Source organism: Vicia villosa, linkage group LG2, assembly GCF_029867415.1.
Source record: "Vicia villosa cultivar HV-30 ecotype Madison, WI linkage group LG2, Vvil1.0, whole genome shotgun sequence".
NCBI lineage: Eukaryota > Viridiplantae > Streptophyta > Magnoliopsida > Fabales > Fabaceae > Vicia > Vicia villosa.
The window spans coordinates 160903411-160920663 of NC_081181.1; the positions used below are offsets into that span (position 1 = coordinate 160903411).

General features: G+C 31.3%; 1 protein-coding gene and 1 pseudogene across 3 annotated transcripts; both read left to right on the forward strand.

Annotated features, from left to right (window-relative positions):
* The first annotated feature begins 1072 nt into the window (after window positions 1–1072).
* Window positions 1073–4782, forward strand: LOC131652760 (WAT1-related protein At3g28050-like). 3 transcript variants are annotated; one of them, XM_058922717.1, is made up of 7 exons: window positions 1073–1225; window positions 2122–2190; window positions 2303–2416; window positions 2928–3159; window positions 3724–3882; window positions 3977–4128; window positions 4457–4782. In XM_058922717.1, the coding sequence occupies exons 2-7, from the start codon at window positions 2129–2131 to the stop codon at window positions 4629–4631; spliced, it is 894 nt and encodes a 297-aa protein (XP_058778700.1). In that variant the 5' UTR covers window positions 1073–1225; window positions 2122–2128; the 3' UTR covers window positions 4632–4782. The 3 variants fall into 3 exon arrangements, with proteins under 3 accessions (XP_058778700.1, XP_058778698.1, XP_058778699.1); XM_058922715.1 differs by lacking the exon at window positions 1073–1225 and adding an exon at window positions 1376–1917; XM_058922716.1 differs by lacking the exon at window positions 1073–1225 and adding an exon at window positions 1740–1877.
* Window positions 4783–12362: 7580 nt separating this feature from the next.
* LOC131650463 (WAT1-related protein At5g40230-like) lies at window positions 12363–13709 on the forward strand (annotated as a pseudogene).
* The last annotated feature ends 3544 nt before the right edge of the window (window positions 13710–17253 follow it).

Here is a 17253-nt window from a genome sequence, read left to right on the forward strand (position 1 = left end):
CTTTCACACAACATTGTTACGAAAACGTCTCTTCTTGCCGTACCATTATCCGATTTTCCTATTACCGCACCAAAACCAATGTCAGTTGCATTCCTACGAATCCATGTGAGCATACTTTCCCGATCATCAAACTCTTGCTTGTTATTAAAGTCACCGTCGACATCTACCGCCTTTACGACTACCCCTTCAATATTCGGAGAAACATTGACTAAAAGAACTAATTCTCTTGAGATATTATCGGGGTACAACATACCTATTCGTAACCAATAACAAAAATAACACAAAATTATAAGACTACTACAAAAAAATAACACAGACACTTTCCGTAGATGCACCTACGGAACGTGTTCATCTTCAACACGTTCCGTAGATGTACCTACGGAAGCAACATACATTTTTTTTTTGCAGAAAATTCATGCACAATATGGGCAATGCAATGGATAAAGATGACTATATATCTGAAATTGAGTCTTCTCTTGCTCCCTTTGATTTGTTGCACCAAAAAGTTGGAGCTTTGGAGTGGAAAATGATATTGATGAAGTGTGATTTTTTTAGGGTGGTGAGACCGAGTGTTGAAGAAGAAATGTGATAATGGGGGAGTGATCATGCTGGTTCAAAATATATCAGATGCTTCCGTAGGTACATCTACGGAATATTTTGACGCTAAGACATTCTGTAGATGTACCTAAGGAACAATCCTTGAACTTAATTTATTTGTAGTTTTTGCCAACAAACACTAGTTTAAAATGTTTCCGTAGATACACCTACTAAAAAAAATAATATTTTTGAAAAAAAAATATACTTTTGAATATGCATTTACGATAGCAGGAGAAACATAATTCAAATTTTGTTAGGTGACTAAGAGATTCAAAAGGTGGAATGAGAAATTTAATGAGGAGATAAATTTATTTAACTTGCAAAAAAATCCACTAAGTTAATTTCATATACTCTTGTATGCTATAATAATAATATTACAAAAAGTCCTCAAATTATTATTATTAACCAGAAATTCACCCACCCACCCGCCAATTTATCGTGTGAAGTGAAGCCATTCACCACCGAAAACTCAAATGCCATCACCGCCAATTTTGTTTCTCCCACCGTCATTTCGCCTCTTTGGACAAACCGGCCACCGCGAGCAGCACCGATTCAGCAGTGAAAGTGAACGATTCGGCGTACGGTGCTTGAGCTGCTGGTTATCAATGACATTACTTATTTATTCATGGTAATTTATCTTTATTTTATTTTCTCTCCACCAATAATTTTTGGTAATTAGTGTATTTTTTTTTTTTCCATTTTACTTTTACTCCGGATCTTGCAGTATCATTTGGTTTTAATCAATACTTACTATCAACTGAGCTAGTATAATTTGATTTATTATTTTTTCTACCTTCAATTGAGCAATGAAATTAAATAATTTGAAAAACAAAACTAGATAATGTCGTAGGGTAATAATTTGTCATTTTCATCAATGGTTGTAGTGTATGTTGCTATCATCATGGACCCATCTTGGCCTAATTCTATTGTTGAATGTACCACTACTAATAAATGATATTTTAAGAAAACTTTTAGATTTTTTTGTCAATCATCATCATTGGTTGTAGTGTAAGAAAACTTCCATTTTGTTTTTTGTTTCAAAAGATTGTCAAAATCAAAACCTCATCATCAAGAAACATCTTACCGAACAACTTCAAAATAACTTGTGATTATTGTGACAGAAAAGATGAGAAGAAGATGGTCCTTTTACATGGATATTTTGCCAGTTTTTGTGATTATAGGCAATGAATTTATTGACATGGGTTTACTCACTTTGTTCAAAGCAGCAACACTACAAGGAATGAACAATCATGTCTTTATTGCTTATGCTTATGCTCTTGGTACTCTTGTTCTTCTTCCTGTCACTCTTTTCACTAGAAGGTTCACAATTCTTCATTTATTTCAATATTATAAACAAAAAACATATGAATATGATTTAGTGCATGTTTAGATTGACGGTGAGTTCGACAGAATTATAGTGTGTTATTGTAATTTTGTTAAACTGACATGATTCCAAACACGCACTTCGTACTTATACTACAATTGACAAAGAATTTCATGTTTTGTTTTCATGTCTTTTTGCAGATCAAGAATGGTTCCTCCTCCACTGAGTTTCTCCATAATATGCAAAAGTATGCTTCTTGGGGCAATAGGGTAATGGCAAATTGGCCTTATACTTAGCTTAACTACAGTGATTGAATATTATTAAGGCCTTTTGAATCTGATGATTTGTGTTCTTTTGGAATTGTATGGTGCTGTTATGCAGATGTGGATCTCAGATTTTGGGGTATATTAGTATTAATTATAGTTCTCCAACGCTTGCTTCAGCAATTGCTAATTTGGTACCTGCTTTCACTTTCATGCTAGCGGTTACTTTCAGGTTTGATCTTTATATTGGAATTAGGCAGATTCTTATCCTTTGAAACTAATTTGATGTTTTTACTCAAAGAACATTGGTCGTTCTGATCCTGAAATATGTGAAGCATTGTCACAACCTATGAAGCACGGACACCTCTAGGATCAAGCGTGTTGCAGTGTTTCACACGTGTTGGTTTCGACACATGTATGGCACTCGTACGACATGTTTCGGAAAATTCATACAAGTGTCGCAACTTTTTTCTTACACTCAAAGAACTCTTGATACTTGTACTCATATGCACTCATTTACAAATCTTTGAAAATAGGGTATGACTCATTTACAAACTCTACCACATATGCACTCATTGAATTACTCTCCTTGCACTCAAGGAACTCTTGAAACTTGTTAGTGTGTGAAAAAAGGGCATGACTCATTTACAAACTCTATTACAATCACAAATGATTTATTGGGAAGATTGAATTTTTTCTATTGTCCACTTATTTTGTTTTCTCTTATCCTCTAATCTATTAAGGATGGAAAAGTTAGCTTTAAAGAGTAGAAGTAGTAATGCTAAGGTAATGGGAAGCATAATATCAATAGCAGGTGCCTTTGTCTTAACTTTCTACAAAGGACCATCCATCTGGAATTCTTCTTTACTTCATCAACCAAATGAATTTCTCAAGTCAGTGGATTCAAGTTGGGCCATTGCTGGCATTCTGCTAATAGTCGACTATTTTCTGGTTTCTCTATGGTACATTTTTCAGGTAGGTAGGATTAGTATTGTTCAAAATGAAAGATATCATACTTTAAAACCTAAAGTGCATTAATTAATGAAGCACCGACACAAACACAAACACAAACACAAACAATAAACACAACACTGACAAGTAAACCTCAGTAATAATTTGAGAAAATGGAAGTGATTGACTATAACCACAGGTGTCAGTTACTTAATCATCTCAATTGCAGTTACCACTTGCACTTAATTCTCTTTTCAATAGTACATCCAACGATTCTTTTCAACTCTGCATTTCAATTTCACTCAATAATCAATAATATGTTGAAAAGTGTGTTACAAGAAACTGAGAAAGTCGCTAACATGATGGAAGGTGTGTCCAGTGTCCAACAGTGTCCATCGGCACGACGCCAACACATGTGATTACGTTCAATTTATTTATTTTTTCAAATTTTTTCTAGTATCGACTTGTCTGTGTAAGTACTTTATAGGTTGCTAGTATTACTCCTCTCTAAAATAAGCTACATGTTATTTAATGAGAGCTTCAGAAATTTAGTCCTAAAAATTTTCTGTTCCTATATTCATTTAACAGGTACATATCTTGAAGGAGTTCCCAGATGAACTAACTTTAGTCTTGTTATACTCCATAAGTGCAACCATCATATCGACAGTTGTAGCTTTGATATCAGTTCCAAATGCAAGTGCTTGGAAAATAGGATTAAATCTCTCACTCATCTCCATTGTTTCCTCTGTAAGTTACACTACAAACTACTGCTATGCTTCGACCAAAAAATTTAAGCTCTTAAGCTTCAGCAGTTTATTGATGACACATTTCGTTTTTCCAGGGAATTTTCGGAAAGTTAATAGGCAATATAGTTTCTGCATGGTCAATTCACTTAAAGGGAGCTGTTTATGTAACTTCATTCAAACCACTGCAAATTGTTATTTCTGTTGGCTTGGGTGTTATATTCCTTGGTGATTCTCTTTATGTTGGAAGGTATGGAAATTATTCAATTTTTGCATTTGATTCTTGTTTGAAACACGGGGGAGGGAATATATAACGCTCCCACTAGATGAAGTATGAGGACGATAGATGTACGTAGCCTAATATTTACTATTATGCGGCCCATTTAACCAGCTATTAACGTATTATAAGTTGTTTTAAACAGGTTTATAAGTGTTTGTGCCAGTAAATTAGTTCAAATAAGTCTATCTAAACAAGACCTTAATTTAGGAACAATGTTACAATTGCACCTAGACATTTCCAACTTAATTATATGGTTGATAAAGTGTTAATTTATGTATATTCTTTATGCAATTTGTAGTATAATTGGAGCCGCAATAATCTCAATTGGCCTTTATGGTGTATTATGGGGAAAAGCAACAGAAGAGATAGAGGAGGATGTTGGTTTCCTAGATTCACCATCTACAGAGAATGCACCTCTGTTGCAAAGTTATATACCTCAAACATTCGAAAAGAAAATAGATGGAAATGTATAAAAACATTGTTATCAAATCAAAATTTCTTTATGAACTAAAAGCCCACCACATCAAAGCATGAATTGTAAAATACCTGTATGAAAAAGAAGAAAATGAAAGACATTTTATGTAAAAACCAAATGATATATGAAATTATTAAATTGCCATATAACCTCAAAATGGATTGTAAGTGAAGCTTATTTGAACTTATCTCAATGTAAAGTGCTTATACAATAGACTTCAATGAAAATGTAGTAGATACGTGTGAATATTGCAAACACTCGTACGTACTCTCAATGCCATCACTGGGACTTTATTGTGTGAAGCCTTTCACCACCGGAAACTCAAATGCCATCGCCACCAATTTGTTTCTTCCACCGTTGATTCGCCTTTTTAGAACCACCCTGCCACCGCAAGGCAGCACCGATTCGGTAGGGATGAGATTTCAACATAATGCTGAGCGATGGAATGCCAAGGTGAATGAATCGCCATACTTGTGTTTAACTGTTTATGATTAGTTATCTTAATTCCATTTTATCTTGACTAATTAGTTATGTTAATTATTACATTTTTTCACTCATTATACTAAATCATGTTAATTTAAGGAATGTTTGAATTGATGAAGAATGAACTAATTTGTTCTATTCTGTTCTAAAGTTATCCCAATAATGAAATATAGTTAATCAAATATAGAAAAAATATAGAAAAAAAGGGTTAGTGTGATAAGAGTTAGTCAAATTGGACCAAGTGAAATGTTATTATAAATAAAAAGGAAATGCTAACGGGGGATACTCGTTAAGAGTTTAAAATGTATGTTCCTTTTCAAAATAGTTGTATTCAATGCATTGAAAATTGAAATAATCGACTTTTTTAAAGAATAAAAATATATGTTTTTTTAAAAATACTTGTAACCAATGCATTAGAAATTGAAATAATTGATTTTTTTAAAGAATATTTTTTTATGAAGAATTCTTAAAGAGTGTCCTTGAGACACTCGTTAGTATGACCCTAAATAAAAATAGAAAAAAATATTTTAAATAAAATAACATCACATATTACTTAAAATTTTGAGATATGATTCATTTAATTTTTTTGAAATATAATCAAAATTTCCAAAAAATCTGTTTAATGCTTATGGCAGTAGCCAAGTTATCATTTTCATCAACGGTTGTAACTTGTAATATATTTCTATCATTGGGACCAAGTTCTTAATGTAAAATGAACTACTATTAATTGATATTTTAAGAAAAATTTGAAATTATTGTAGTATATTGCTATCATGGGACCAAGTTCTTAATGTAAAATGAACTACTATTAATTGATATTTTAAGAAAAATTTGAAATTTTTTTTTCTTGTTTCAAAAGATAGTCAAAATTAAAACCTTTATCATAAAAAAATATCACAGAAATTCTGAACTTGAAAATAATTTGTGATTATTGTGACAGAAAAGATGACAAGATGGTCCTTTTACATGGATTTTCTGCCAGTTATGGTGATTATAAGCTTGGAATGTATTGACATGGGCTTACTCACTTTGTTCAAAGCAGCAACACTTGAAGGAATGAACAATCATGTCTTTATTGCCTATGCTTATGCTCTTGCTACTTTTGTTCTTCTTCCTGTCACTTTCAGGTTTGATCATTATATTTGAACTAGACGAGTGATTTATAATAACTAGTAAGAAACCCGTGCATACGCACGGGTTCTGGTCTGATACGCGCATTTGTTTACATAATATATTTATTTAAAAAAGAAAAAATATTTAAATCAATAATAGATTTTTTCGTGTATAAAAATATTTAAATCAATAATAAATTTTTTCTCGTATATCATTTTTTGATCATAAATATTTAAATTATAAATATGATCTTTCGTATATAAAAATATATAGATCAATAATAAATTTTCGTATATAAAAATATTTAGATAATAATAGATTTTTTCTGTATACCTTTTTTTAATCAAAATTTTATGGATCATAAATATCATTTTACGTATATAAAAATATTTAAATCAATAATAAATTTTTTTCCGTATATAAATATTATTTATGTTTATGTATCATTTACAAAAATAATTGGATCAATAGTAAATTTTCGTATATAAAAATATTTAGATCAATAATAAATTTTTTCTCGTATATTATTTTTGAATAAAAAGTATTTAGATCATAACATCATTAATAAATTGTCCAAGATTAACACAAAAAATAAAATGAAAAGTTGATTAATAACTTTGAGAATGATACATTTAATACCCAACAAAACATAGTCAAACATATGATTAAAAACTATTTAAACTTGTATTAGATAAATCAATGCTTTTAATTTTTCCGCAACCTTTCAATGTGCATGTGATAATTCTTCTTTTGCAAAATCTTTCAACACAAATCATTTATGGTTTAGGTCCAATGATTTTTTTTAGCTAAGATCCCTAAATTAATCACAAATTAATTTTAAGACAAAACAGAATGATAGGATTTTACGTATATAAAAACATTTAGATAAACAATAATTTTGTGATGATATTTGTATATCATATGTTATTTTTTTTAAAAGGAACGTCAAATAAAAAAATATTATTTATTAAAAAATATGGAGTAAAATATTTAAAAATATTTATAACTCATGTTAATTAATTAGTCATTAAGGTTTGCCTCCTGAACATGTGGTTATTATTCAACTATAGAAGAAATTTGAAATAAAAAACATAGCAATACTATGTCTTTCATTTTGTCTAGATCAATTGCCAATACGTCAAATAGGAAAGCTACTCTATGATGAGGAAAGGATAGAAAGGCATGATCATTATCATAATAGATTGTCAAAGAGTATTGAAAAGGTAAACATGTAGTTTAATATTAACAAATAAGCTATTCCCGAAGAAAAAATGTAGTTGATATCAGTCATTAAAATATGTAGTTTTACTAATGGTTCCATAAGTCAATGAATCTGTCTTCCATTTGGTCTAGCATTAAGGAGTGTTATCCTAAGGTTTTGGAAAATACGAAATGGCTGATTGGTGATGGAGCCCGGGTGAATTTTTGGATGGATTGTTGGCTTGAGGAGCCTTTAGTAAAGCTGATGCAAATTCCTGACATTTATCATGCTACTCTTAATACTAAGGTCAATGATTGGATGTTGAATAGCTCTTGGTGTGTCCCTGCTAACGTGCAAGCTGCCTTCCCTCAGTTGATGGCTAAAATCTCTGCCATTGTTCTGCCTGAGGGGGATGTTGAAGACACTAGGGTCTGGAAAAGCAATGAATCTGGGGAGCTTGATCTTAAGTCTGCTTACAGGCTTCTGCAGAAGAATATCTCTTCCCCTGCGGCTCAATGGATATATTCTAATTTTCCTTGGAACAAGGGCGTTCCTCCTTCTCATTCTATGTTGGTTTGGAGACTGCTCCATAATAGATTGCCCACGGATGACAATCTGAGTATTCGTGGCTTCCATCAAACCTCCATGTGCACGCTTTGCAAAAAGGATTTGGAGACTTCTTCTCACCTTTTTTTCCACTGCTCCTTTGTTAAGAATATTTGGACCTGGCTCTGTCATAAAACGCAATTCTTGGGTAGCATTGGTTACTTGCAGAATTGTATTGATTTGATTAATGCTCAACCTTCTCCTCAAGCTATGGTGGTGGCTATTTCTTGCATCTGTAACTGTTTCTATCAGGTTTGGAGGGCCAGGAACTTGGGTCAGTTCGAGGGCAAGAAGCTTACTTGGAAATCTTGTGTTAGCATTATTATGGCTAGAGCTAAACTGGTGGGGGATACCACTCTAAATTGTTCCAATAACTCCATCCAAAATTTCTCTATTCTCAAAGGTTTTGATGTGAATTTACGTCCAACTTGGCATGTTTACTCTAAGGAGGTCCTTTGGATTCCTCCTCCGATTGGTTGGATTAAGGTGAATGTTGATGGGCTTGCCATGGGGAATCCTTCCTTGATGGCTTGTGGTGGTATTTTTAGAAATGCCCAGGGTTGTCATCTTGGTAGCTTCAGTGACTTCCTTGGCTCCGGCAACGCTAGTTTGGCTGAATTGTTAGCAGCCATTTTAGCCATGGAAAAGATCATAAATTTGGGCTGGAAAAATATTTGGTTGGAATCCGATTGCACTTTGGTTGTAAATGCTTTTAGTAACTCTTCTTTGGTTCCGTGGGGTATCAGATCTCGTTGGCTCAACTGTGTTGCGATCCTTCGCACTATGGACTTCATGGTATCCCATGCTTTTAGGGAGGCCAATTTTTGTGCTGATACTTTGGCGAACATAGGATTTGCGTCTCGTAGCTATGCTTGGTTTAATTTTGTTCATTCTACTATTGCTAAAGACTTCCTTTTAGATAAGGAAGGTGTTCCTAGAATTAGGTTATGCTCTCTTTAGGGGTTTTGGTGTTGTCCCCCCTGTTTTTGTGTATCTTTGTTTTCTCTTTTAATATATTCTTCAGTTTAAAAAAAAAAAAATCAACCCAATAAATGTTATGAACTCCCTGTACTTGTTATAGTTTTTCTGATGTAGTGACAATTGTTTATATTATTATAACCATAGCCCGGATACAGTACATATAATAAAATGAATTTTTTAAAATATACATTTGAGTATTAAGATGTGCATCAGGGTAGATAGTTGCAGATAGCATATGTGTAAAACGGATAATAGTATCCTGCAATGTACAGAAAGAGAAAATCAGTTTTATGGATAGTATTCTATAGCTCTAGACATCTCCAAAAAAAAAACACTGACATTGACACATAATTTGAAAATATAAATATTAAGTAGTTCACATTAGTATCTAATAGCCAAGTAAATACCAATTTATAGTACATGTTAATATTTCATACAACCTGTTCACAGGAACGTGGAAGACACATACCTTAATATCATTAATCTACAAATTACAACATGAATATTTCTTAAAAAATCACCTTTCAGCCAATGCATCTTATATAACACAACACATACTACATAATCCAAGAATGTTAACAATGTTGCTTCAGATTTACCATTTGATCTTTTAAAATAAACATCTAAAATTCAACAATTCATAAACCAAACCCATTAAATAATCATATAAAATATATATGAAAGTCAAAGTAAACCGTCCATGGTTCATTACTCTAAATACATTCACTTGTTTGTCATTGTTAATAACAGTATTAGATAAGATTCAAAAACTTCACATATATGTCAAGTAAATTAGTATTAAGACGTACCTGATAGATGAGACTTGACTGGAATATTCTACCTCAAAAAATCAGATATAAAAGTTGTCTGCATATAAGCAACATTTCAGAAATAAGTCAAGCTCATAGTTTATTTTTGTTCACATGCACGTAATTTAACAACCAAGTCCCAACCAAAGCTGCATTTTCACCAAAAGAAACAATGTTAATTTTTTTCAATAATGTACCATCTTTTTGTTTTATATACATTAACAGAAAACAATTGAATATAGTTGAAAATAACAATATATGATGATTTCATTCCATTCATACCATGACTTATCATGTTTTGCAATGATGTGTAAGATGAAAAAATTATTATATTCAAAATCGTCTCCCTTGTGTAACCATTCAAAATACTCATCCAATTTCAATATGAGCATGGACAAATATATCTCTGAGTTCTGATTGCTTTTTGAAAGAAATTTCCTTCATCCTGCTTGCATTAAGTTGGTCAAGTCTCTCAACTTCCACTTCAGCCTTCATTTTAAAAAAAATCTCGGAAGTACTAACACAAAAAATGAAATATCATATTCTATTGGCAGTAGATCTGAAAAATGAGCTTTTATTATCCTCAATAATCAACAACATTTGAAGTACTAACACAAAAAAACTAATTACCAAGCTCGACACTAACACGTAAACAATAATTATAATTTAAAAAATATTTGAGATTATATAACCAATTTAATTTTGGTAAACAGTTCAATCCATGTATACAAATAAAATTCGCAACATTGAATGTGAAGCTCACCAGAAACTTATAAGTTACCACTATAATTATTGAAGCAACTTATAAGTTAAGTCATACCTTGGATTCTTTGGGGAAGCAACTTATAAGTTAAGTCATACCTTGGATTTTTGTACTTTGAACCTCAAATGTTGACTGAAGGAATGTAAATCTATATCAACAGCATGTGCAAGTCAGTTCTAGATTGATAAATGTTTATCCTTCACTTTCAATCATTTATAATCAAACACTTACTCATATTAATCAAATACATTTTTTCGTATCAGTTTATTAATGATAATAATAGACCATGATCCCTTGCTGAAATAGTGAAATTTTAATAACATGCATGAAGATAGCATAAAGTGATAATCTTATAAAATCCTAACTAATTAGCACATAGTGATATGAAAAAGAACACTTCAACAATGGCCTTAATACCATTCAGCTTCAACATTAATACCATTCACCTTCAAACTGGCCATAGAAGCATCGAAAGATGCATTTTGTGCATCCAATATCTCATGAATCTTCAATGTTTCTTCATGTCATATTAATCAATCATAACAATCAGCAAAATGTGTAACTTAAATTAATCATCTTCACTATATTAAGTAAAAAAAATGCATTATGAGATAAGATAACTTACATCATCGTCATTTCAGTCCATAAAATGCAACAACCATTTCATCAATAATCATCACCTTCACCATCAAAGGCCAAATGCCTACAAGTAAATGTTGGTTTCCTAAAATTCAAAACATAAACAGATTAAATAAGACATAATCGAGTTATTATTTATGAATATTAACATCATTTTCATTTTCGTATACAAAAAATCACTAAAAAATCTTAACTTATGTTTTAAGAGAGATCTACCACCACAGTCGCCATCGGAAATGCATTGTCGCTACCACAGATCTACCACCGCGAAAAGGTTGAACTTGTTACCACATCACAAATTCATATATGCTTTTTCAACTTCTTTGCCTAAAAAACTCCACAACCCGTAAGCATATACAACCCGTAAGCATATGCGTCTGATATAAATAATATGAACATAAAAGGTTGAATTTCTTACCACATCAAAAACTCATACATGCTTTTTCTACTCCTTCGATTGAAACAAAACCATAACCCACAAACAGATCTCCATCTTCATGGCTTGAAATCAAATCCACAACCCAAAAGTAGATCTCAACATTTTTTGTCGCTTGAAATCGAAACAACATTCCGTTAAAAGCTTTATTGCTTGAAATCATATATGGTTCTTCTTAGCTTTCATAAATGTATCGCTTCGTCAAATGGAGAAAAAGAAGAAAGTGAAGAGGAAGAAGAAATAAAATAAAAAGGTGAATGGAAAGGTTTCATCAGAAGAGAGAGAGATGCAAATGGGGCGAAATCAGAAAATCCGATGGACAAAAGGAAGAGGGGTGGACAAAAGGAATGGCGGTTTGGCTCTTATTTCAAACATGCACTTTTGGTTTGGCTCTGTTTCCAAATATGCCATGTGTCATAGCAAAAATGTACTTTGTCAACCAGCATTTTGTTTTGTTTCCAAATATCAAACCGAGTTTCCGCTTTTTGGTTAACTTTTTAGTATATTTAGAACAAACTATTTGTCTCATTTTAACAATTAAAATCAAATATAATTTATGTGTAACTAATAGTACAATTTGGTTAGAAAAAGTAAATTTTGGACACTTTTTACCCCCAAATCAATGAGGTGGAGGGTAAAGAAGAAAGGTTAAATTTGAATTTTCCAGAACCATTTATTTTCTTATATTATAGATCTTAATCTTTTGTTTATTTTTCCTCTTATCCCCTAATCTATTAAGGATGGAAAAGTTAGCTATAAAGAGTAGAAGTAGTAATGCTAAGGTAATGGGAAGCATAATATCAATAGCAGGTGCTTTTGTCTTAACTTTCTACAAAGGATCATCCATCTGGAATTTCTCTTTACTTGATCAACCAAATGAATTTCTCGAGTCCGTGGATTCAAGTTGGGCCATTGCTGGCATTCTGCTAATAGTCGAATATTTTCTGGTTTCTCTTTGGTGCATTTTACAGGTAGGTGGGATTAGTATTACTTAAAATGAGAGATTATACCTTAAATCCTAGTGCTTAAGTTTATGCAGGGCACACACAGACACGGACAATGAACACAACACTTACACGTAAACATTAGAAATATTATGAGAAAATGGAAGTGATTGACTGTAACCACATGTGTCGGTGTTATACACGAACACTTGTTAGACACCAGAAAATCAAAACCCTTTACAAGTAAATATTTTTTCACTTGTTATTTAATGATCGCTTCAAAAATTTAGTTCTAAATTTTTCAGTTCCTATAATAACTTAGCAGGTACATATCTTGAAAGAGTTCCCAGACGAACTAACTTTAGTCTTGTTATATATATATATTCTGTAAGTGCAACCATCATATCGACGGTTGTAGCTTTGTTATCAGTTCCAAATGCAAGTGTTTGGAAAATAGGACTAAATCTCTCACTCATCTCCATTGTTTCCACTGTAAGTTACACTACAAACTTCTGCGAATAAACAGATTGTTTTGAGGGTTTGAATTTGCAATATCCGGTCACAAGGCAGTAATGGACTAAATGAAGTACTAGTATAAGCTATATTCATAAGCTCTTTAAAAAAGTGTAACAAATGCTGATGCCAGTAGATTAGTTCAAATAAATCAATCTAACCATAGCCTTAATTTAGTTTAATAACCTGCATGGACATTTTCATTTGGGAAAGATGTTGCCATTTTGCTCATTTCTGATTTTCCTACTTAATTATATGGTTGTTGAACTATTCATTTGTCTATATGCTTTTTACATTTTACAGTATAATTGGAGCCGCTATCATCTCAATTGGCCTTTATGGTGTATTATGGGGAAAAGCAACAGAAGAGATAGAGGAAGATGTTGGTAGTTTGGAGGCACCATCTAGAGAGAATGCACATGCACCTCTTTTGCAAAGTTATAGAACTCAAACTTTTGAAAAGAAAATAGATGAATTTTTTTAAAACATGGTTATCAAAATTGCTGTATTTTTTACTGGCTACTTTAGGTAAAACAATATGAGTACTTCAAGATGTATTTTGTGACAAGACATCGTATATGAGACAAGATGTTCTTATATGAGACAAGAGTTCAAGATGTATTTTGTGACAAGACATCGTATATGAGACATGATGTTTTAATATGAGACAAGACATCGTTTGTTTTGATTTTTTTAAAAAAATGATTTTTATAGTTATATAATTTTGTGTAAAAAATATTTACAAAGAAACTTTTTCTAAAAGCTTCAAATAAAAATTTGGTTTCAATAGTGATTCTTAAAATGTTATTTTAGGTATTTTAACTTTTTATTGAAACTTTTTTTGAATATCAAAATTTCAAAAAATCACTTAATTTTAAAGCTATTTCAAATAGATTTTCATAAAAATCATTTTTGAAATATAATTTTTTGAAAAAAATTGTGATTTTGACTAAGACATGGTCTTCAATAATGTATGTTTATGTTATAAGATATCAAAATTAGTGTTTCATTTTAGAAAAAACAATTATAGAAAAACTTGAAATATTTTGAAAAACGATTTTGTAAAATCTATTTTCAAAAGTACAAAGAAAAAATTCCTTTTTTTAAAGGTGAAACAAACAAGCCCAAATAAAATCTAACCTTCATCAAAATCAAATATGTTGTTATCAATTCAAATGCTAATTGGAGAAAAGCCCAACAGATGAATTGTTATATAAAGACTCATTCCTAACATTGAAGACATGAAGTAAGAGTTGAATATCTAGTGTGTTAGAGTTTGTTCTTTGAGTTTTTGTTTGTGTTGTTAATTATTCACCTCTATAGCGCCTAAGTTCCAAATTTAAGGCATACAGGTTGGTTTGTTAAGTTGAGTTGTAACTCAACAATCCTTAAACATGTTTTATGTATTGATCACTAAGGTAGTGAATGAGAAAAAGTGAGAGAGGTTCTCTCATATTTAGGGAAAGTCCTAAATAGAAAATCATGGGTAGTATTAAGTAATTAAGAGGCATTGAACAAGGTTTGTTCATCTAAGACTACTGTACTAATATTATAGAGAATGTATTTCCTTTCTTGGGTTGGAAGTCCCCCTGACGTAAGTGACGTTGCACCGAATTGGATTAACATCATTTGTGGCATTTATTGTCTTATGATTTATTTGATAATATATGTCAATCTATTATAAGAACGTTGTATACATTGTCTCATACATCGTGTCCAATATCTGTCTAGCAAATAATATAATTTTATATGACATCAGAGCATACACTATGTTCTGTTTGGAGGAGCTACAGGGAAAAGTATTTTATGTTCACATGGACAATGCTAAGGATGAATGATTAGTCAATGACCACCTGTATTGGATGACACTATGATTATAGGAAAGCTACAATGATAGCTTTCCTTAAATTCATGGACAACAAAACATGGAAGGCTATAATAAAATGTTAGAAATATCTTGTGACTATCTCTCAAGATGGAACATCAATCTTAAAACAGGAAGCTGAATGGTCTAATGCTGAAGATGAAGAAGCTCTTGAAAACTCCAAATCCTGAATGTTATTTTCAATGGTGTGAACAAGACACAAAGATTATTAACCGATTAAGAACACTTCTAATCGATTAAGACACTAGTCTTTGTAGGTTTTTCTTTGTGGAAATTAGGGTTGTCATTTTTGTGAAGCACATAATCGATTAGATCTAGCACATATCGGATTATGAGCATTAAAAGGCTCATGGATAGTTTTTCTTTTTGAACCAAAGTTTTACCTATAAATATATGACTTCTCATCACTTTCAAAATATACTAGAAAATGTATTTCATTTTACTTTCTTACTTATTACTCTCTTCCTTTTCATTTCTTTCATTTTCACTAAATTACCTTAATGTTGTAAGAGTGAAAAATATTAGTGAGTCATTTCTTGTGTATTTTGGTGTATTATTCTAATTTATGCAAGTGAAATTTATCTCTTATGTAATATTTCTTTGTGCACAGTTATTGTTTGATTTGTGAGTTTATCCAATAAAATCTCTCATTTGGTTTGTGAGATTGTTCGTTAAAATATCTATTTGGTTTGTGAGCTTCGCCTGGTGTAAGATCCTCATTTGATCGTGAAAATCTCTATTTGTTTCTATTGGTTATGAGATTAGTTTGACATAAAATCTTGTGTTTGGTTTGGAGGAAAGTCAGTGTAAAACTCTAGTTTATTTGTTAGAAGGTTCAAAGGCATAACATGTGAAAAGCTCATATACCGACAACTCTCAAGAATAAATTCCTAGGGAGAGGAGTATGACAAATGATTAGGTTGAACCTCTATAATTTTTTTATGCAATTCTCTTATCCCTTATCTCTTTTTATTTCCACCATTTATTCATTTTCGTGTGTTTAAATATTGTCTTTACTCTAATTTTGTTTTTTTTTAAATTTATTCGGATGTCTAATATTTGTTGGATTGATAAAATTGTCTTAAACAATTTATTTGATCAAATACTTTTTAATTAGACATAGTTTTTCAAACCTACACGATTCACTCTTATTGTGTTTGGAGTAACTTGTCTAACAAAAATACACCAAGAATTTTGTTGAGTGAAACAAAAAAAATATCAACTAAAATAAGTAGTCTTAAGCTAAAAATAATGTTCTAACTAGTGTAAGCAAAACCACAAGAAGGAGTAGCCAATAAATGACAAGTACACACATATTTTGTTTACTTAGTTTGATCAAGTCAATCTACTTTTAGGGAGACAAATTATTTGATCCACTACAATTCAAAAGTTATTACAATAGATTTCGAGAAAAGTTACAAAAAAATCTCATTCAAATTCATAACATCTCTTATTTTCTACCCAATTATTTTCAAATTTCTCCTCCTTTTTCATATAAATCTCTTACAAGATGTTTAGAAGTGTTGGTAAAAATATTTCTAAAAGAAAATTCAATTAAAACAATGAATTCTAAGAATTCGTTTATTTGTTTCTTTAAGTTTTTCTCTCTAGAAAACTATACGATGATACTCATACCTTTTTTAAGGGGTTGAAAAACGTCTTTTTGTAGGTGCTATGAAATATGGTTGGACTTAACTCGATCCTATAAAATTGGTTTATAAGGTGAAGATTGCTCTCACTTATAATTAAGTATATGTTCAGGTCACACCCTCATGTCCAGTACTAGGCAACTGAAGTGTAAAAATGAATGGCAGGTGATCCGATAGCGAAAACTTGATACTAGTTGATCTACCAAATCTCAAACGAGACTTTTGATATTATGTTAAGAAATGTGATTAGACCTAATTCAACCCTACAAAACTGACTTGTAGAGTAAAAATTATCTCCATTTATAAACACATGTTCATATTCTTAATTGTAGGTGTAGGTGCTAGGGAAAACACATTTATTCTCAATGAAAATTTGAAAAACCACGTGTATCCATTGACTACATCACTCCACTTTGTTTTAAAATATTCGAATCTAATGTTAAGAAATAGACATTCATGCAATGTATTAAGATGATAACAAAACACACCCACTGTTTTTTGTTTCGTACCACTTCATTTTAAAATATTCAAATCTAATCTTTTTAAAACAGAGATTCATGCATTGTATTGCATGGTTTAAAAAGATAGTACAAAATTA